The sequence below is a fragment of the Pocillopora verrucosa genome, chromosome 14 (genome assembly GCF_036669915.1).
Source record: "Pocillopora verrucosa isolate sample1 chromosome 14, ASM3666991v2, whole genome shotgun sequence".
NCBI classification, from domain to species: domain Eukaryota; kingdom Metazoa; phylum Cnidaria; class Anthozoa; order Scleractinia; family Pocilloporidae; genus Pocillopora; species Pocillopora verrucosa.
The window spans coordinates 16,557,378-16,560,617 of NC_089325.1; the positions used below are offsets into that span (position 1 = coordinate 16,557,378).

Consider the following 3,240-nt stretch of genomic DNA (forward strand, 5'->3'; position numbering starts at 1 on the left):
AATTTTGGATAATTCGTTGACCCAGTAATAAAATCTCTGAACTAAGATCATAAAAATTGTACGGTTGGCAGTAAGGAGAATTACAAATCTGATCTGGGAGTTAAAGGGTTAATTAGTTTCCCTTTGTCCTGATTGGTCAACTTCATTAATTCATTTTGGTTCACAACACCTTGATGAAAAGCCCTTTTTGTATTTTGATCTGACTTCTCATAATCATATGATTGGTTTGAGGATAAACTCCTTCCCTGATGTCTCTCCTATCTCTTTTTAACAAGTAAGTGAGATCAGAAGTTTCATTACCCACTCCAGTCTTTGTATATCATTAGTAACAAGGTTCACTATTTGACCAGTTGTTGTTTTGATAAAAGACACATGACTTAGTCGCAGTGCCTGAAAGATGAAAATCATTCATGTCAGTTATTAGAAAGAACAATAAACAAGGGTGGAAACTTTAACTTTCCCACTTAAAACATTTTGCGATCACAGTGTGATCACATGTAACACAGAAAACTTGCAAGTTTATTAAAACGGTAATCAAAGGTCTTCGAACAATCATCATGGGTCATCACAAAACTCTATCCAATAATCATTTTAATCCTAATATATAATAATTATCTATAATTCCTTATCAATAGCACTAAGTTTACTAACCTTTCTATATATGAGCGACCCTGCAGCTAGCCTCAAATGCAAACCGCACCTTTGATTGATGAAAAAATTGGGAGCATGTAAGGCTCCTTCAGAAAAGGCACACAAAGAAAGAAGAGCAGCTGTAATGTACCATCAGTGCGACTTATGGCTGGATCTGGTTGGAAGTAACTGAGAAGTCTGCCAATAAGCAGAGGAGCTGACACTTTCAATCCTTCCTGAACAAAAATAACAAAACAGATGACTTGTTAATTACTGCAGACACTAACAATCTTTGATTGGTGCATATCCCTATTATTTCTAACATTAGCATAACATCAATGTAAGAATTAATGATATCAATTTTTCATATACTTCCCTAAACAATATTTATGTTGAATACAACCCCATTTCCGAATTTTTCCAAAATTTTGCTAATTAATGAAAACTTATATAGTACAATCTAGGAAAGTACAACCTAAATGTTCTGGCATCCTTCCACAATGTTTCAGATCAGTATGTTTCAGATCACATGCATGATTTGCATGCAGTATTCTGCACACATTACTAATTCAATATTCATCCTCTAAGTGCACTGCTAGAAAGAGAACAAGAGGCTTTTTTTAGGTCCATGAGTACTCAAAAATTACTAAATGAAACCCCAAGAAACATTTACTGGAATCGATGAAGTAAAGAGAGGAACATGCGGATTTATACTGTCACACATTAAATATGTTATCCCAAATGTTGCAATCAACATTGCCTTGGTTACAAGTCAGAACAGTTACAACCTTTATATACGATTCATTCAATCTAGACACATAACCAAGACTTAGCAACTGCTTCAAAATCTTTTAATATGCAAGATAAATATGTAATGATGTGAGTGGCAAAGACTCATTCTTGTTTATCTACTAGCTAAAATTTTCTTTGCACCAAACTGTTTCAAAAAACAAATCAGACTCACCTCAATTATTGGAAAAATAGCAAGCATGAAATAGCGGATTCCCAAGAACTTAATGAAAGCATTTCTGAGCCGGGGTTTTCTACCCTTCCTCTGGGCATCTCTCAGTTCTTCATTCCAAAGTCTACAAACAGTAAATAGCATGTAACATTACATTTAAACTAATTTAGCCTAAGCATTGGCCAATGCACTAGTCCAGATCAACTTCAATCTCCTCCATACCAACAATGAATACTCCACAAGTATTCATCAAGGAGGTTAATGTCTACCACTTAATTTCACCAAGACTAAGCTAAACAATTGTTCCATAGATACCACATGGAGACCAAAAATTAAGTCTATTTAAACATACCAACAAGGGTCTAAAATTATACTCCTGAGACACAATTTTATCACAAATTTAACCATTTCTAACATAAAAAAACAACTAAAAAAGATTATTAAACAAACTTTTCAAGTCTATCAGCCAGTCCTTTAGCCTCTTCTTGAGGCAGAATTTTATAGATATCGGAGTTATCAATGGGATGCCTGTATCCTTTACTGAAGAAATTGTTCATCACCTGAAAATCATGATGATTTTAACTTATAATCAGATTGGCTTACATCCTCTACAATCTGTTACATGACACCAGTATACTTATATAACCTCAATACTGTTTTTTTCAACATATTTCCTAAGGTGCTGACATGAAGAATAACTACAAGCAAGGGCTTCTTTATTTGTGATCATTTCCTTTTACTCTTGTAACCTAACTGAATGTGTGATTCACAGGTGATATTGTGAAGACAAATTAGATGCTAGTCAATCTTAGGGGTTCAAAGGTTACTGTAAATTAAATAAAATGATCACTTTATATCAAGTGAACACTACTTAGCTCTTGACCCCCGTGAGTGATGAAGATGTAATTTTCCCTATGATGTCAATATACTATCATGCAGACAGGTATTTCTCATTGATCAAACAATTGGAAGACCCAATATTAAGGCCTTGGGAGTGTGAAAGTTGATACAGGTGTCACAGTATAGTTTCAGTTAAAGTATATGATAGCTTGAAGGGTAAATGAAGAATCAAAAGTTGTGAATTTAGTGATAATAATAGGGGTGCGCATTCAAAATAGGCAAGAGAAGAATGTTTGAGCGAGAAATTCAATGAGGAGTAATACAGCCAGAGGCTTGCAATGACAAACTGAGCATCTTATGTGGTAAATTTCCGCACAGCCCCATACTATTGTAAAAAAAAATCTGTTTTCCTAATGGCAATGTATTGTTTTTGTCGTTGTTTTTCTCTATCCAAGAACAAAATGCATGATGTGGTATAGGGCTGAGCGGAAATTTTACCCTATTCTCCAAGAAGCCAGCAGTCCATTACTGGCAATCCAAGACTAATTTCGTCATTATTTCTTATTCAAGAACTGTTTGCATAATGAAGTATGGGGTTATGCAGAAGTCTTTTCAAGCTTACAGAGGGTGCATATAAGTTATTTTAAAAAGGTTCGGTTATTTTCAGCAAAAACTAAAGAAATTTTTGAGTGCGTTAATTGGTTGGATTGAACGTTGCGAAACGTCGGCACGTATCAATTTATGACTGAAAAACACTCAACAGTGGAGAGCAGAAGTCCCAGATGATCCGTTTCCAACTCTACGATAAA

At 34.7% G+C, this 3,240-nt stretch overlaps 1 protein-coding gene and 1 long non-coding RNA gene across 2 annotated transcripts in view; one reads left to right on the top strand and one right to left on the bottom strand.

The window, feature by feature from the left end:
• The window catches only part of LOC131772572 (ATP-binding cassette sub-family C member 4), a 21,476-nt gene extending 19,340 nt beyond the window's left edge, over positions 1–2,136 (bottom strand). Inside the window, 5 exon segments of the mRNA XM_059088510.2 lie at positions 301–390; positions 652–782; positions 785–866; positions 1,595–1,715; positions 2,042–2,136. Of these exon segments, the coding sequence (XP_058944493.2) occupies positions 301–390; positions 652–782; positions 785–866; positions 1,595–1,621 (330 nt within the window). The 5' untranslated portion in view covers positions 1,622–1,715; positions 2,042–2,136.
• The window catches only part of LOC136278184 (uncharacterized), a 5,909-nt gene extending 3,595 nt beyond the window's left edge, over positions 1–2,314 (top strand). Inside the window, exon 3 of the long non-coding RNA XR_010716234.1 lies at positions 2,271–2,314. This is a non-coding gene — a long non-coding RNA (uncharacterized lncRNA). The remainder of the gene's footprint in view (positions 1–2,270) is intronic.
• The last annotated feature ends 926 nt before the right edge of the window (positions 2,315–3,240 follow it).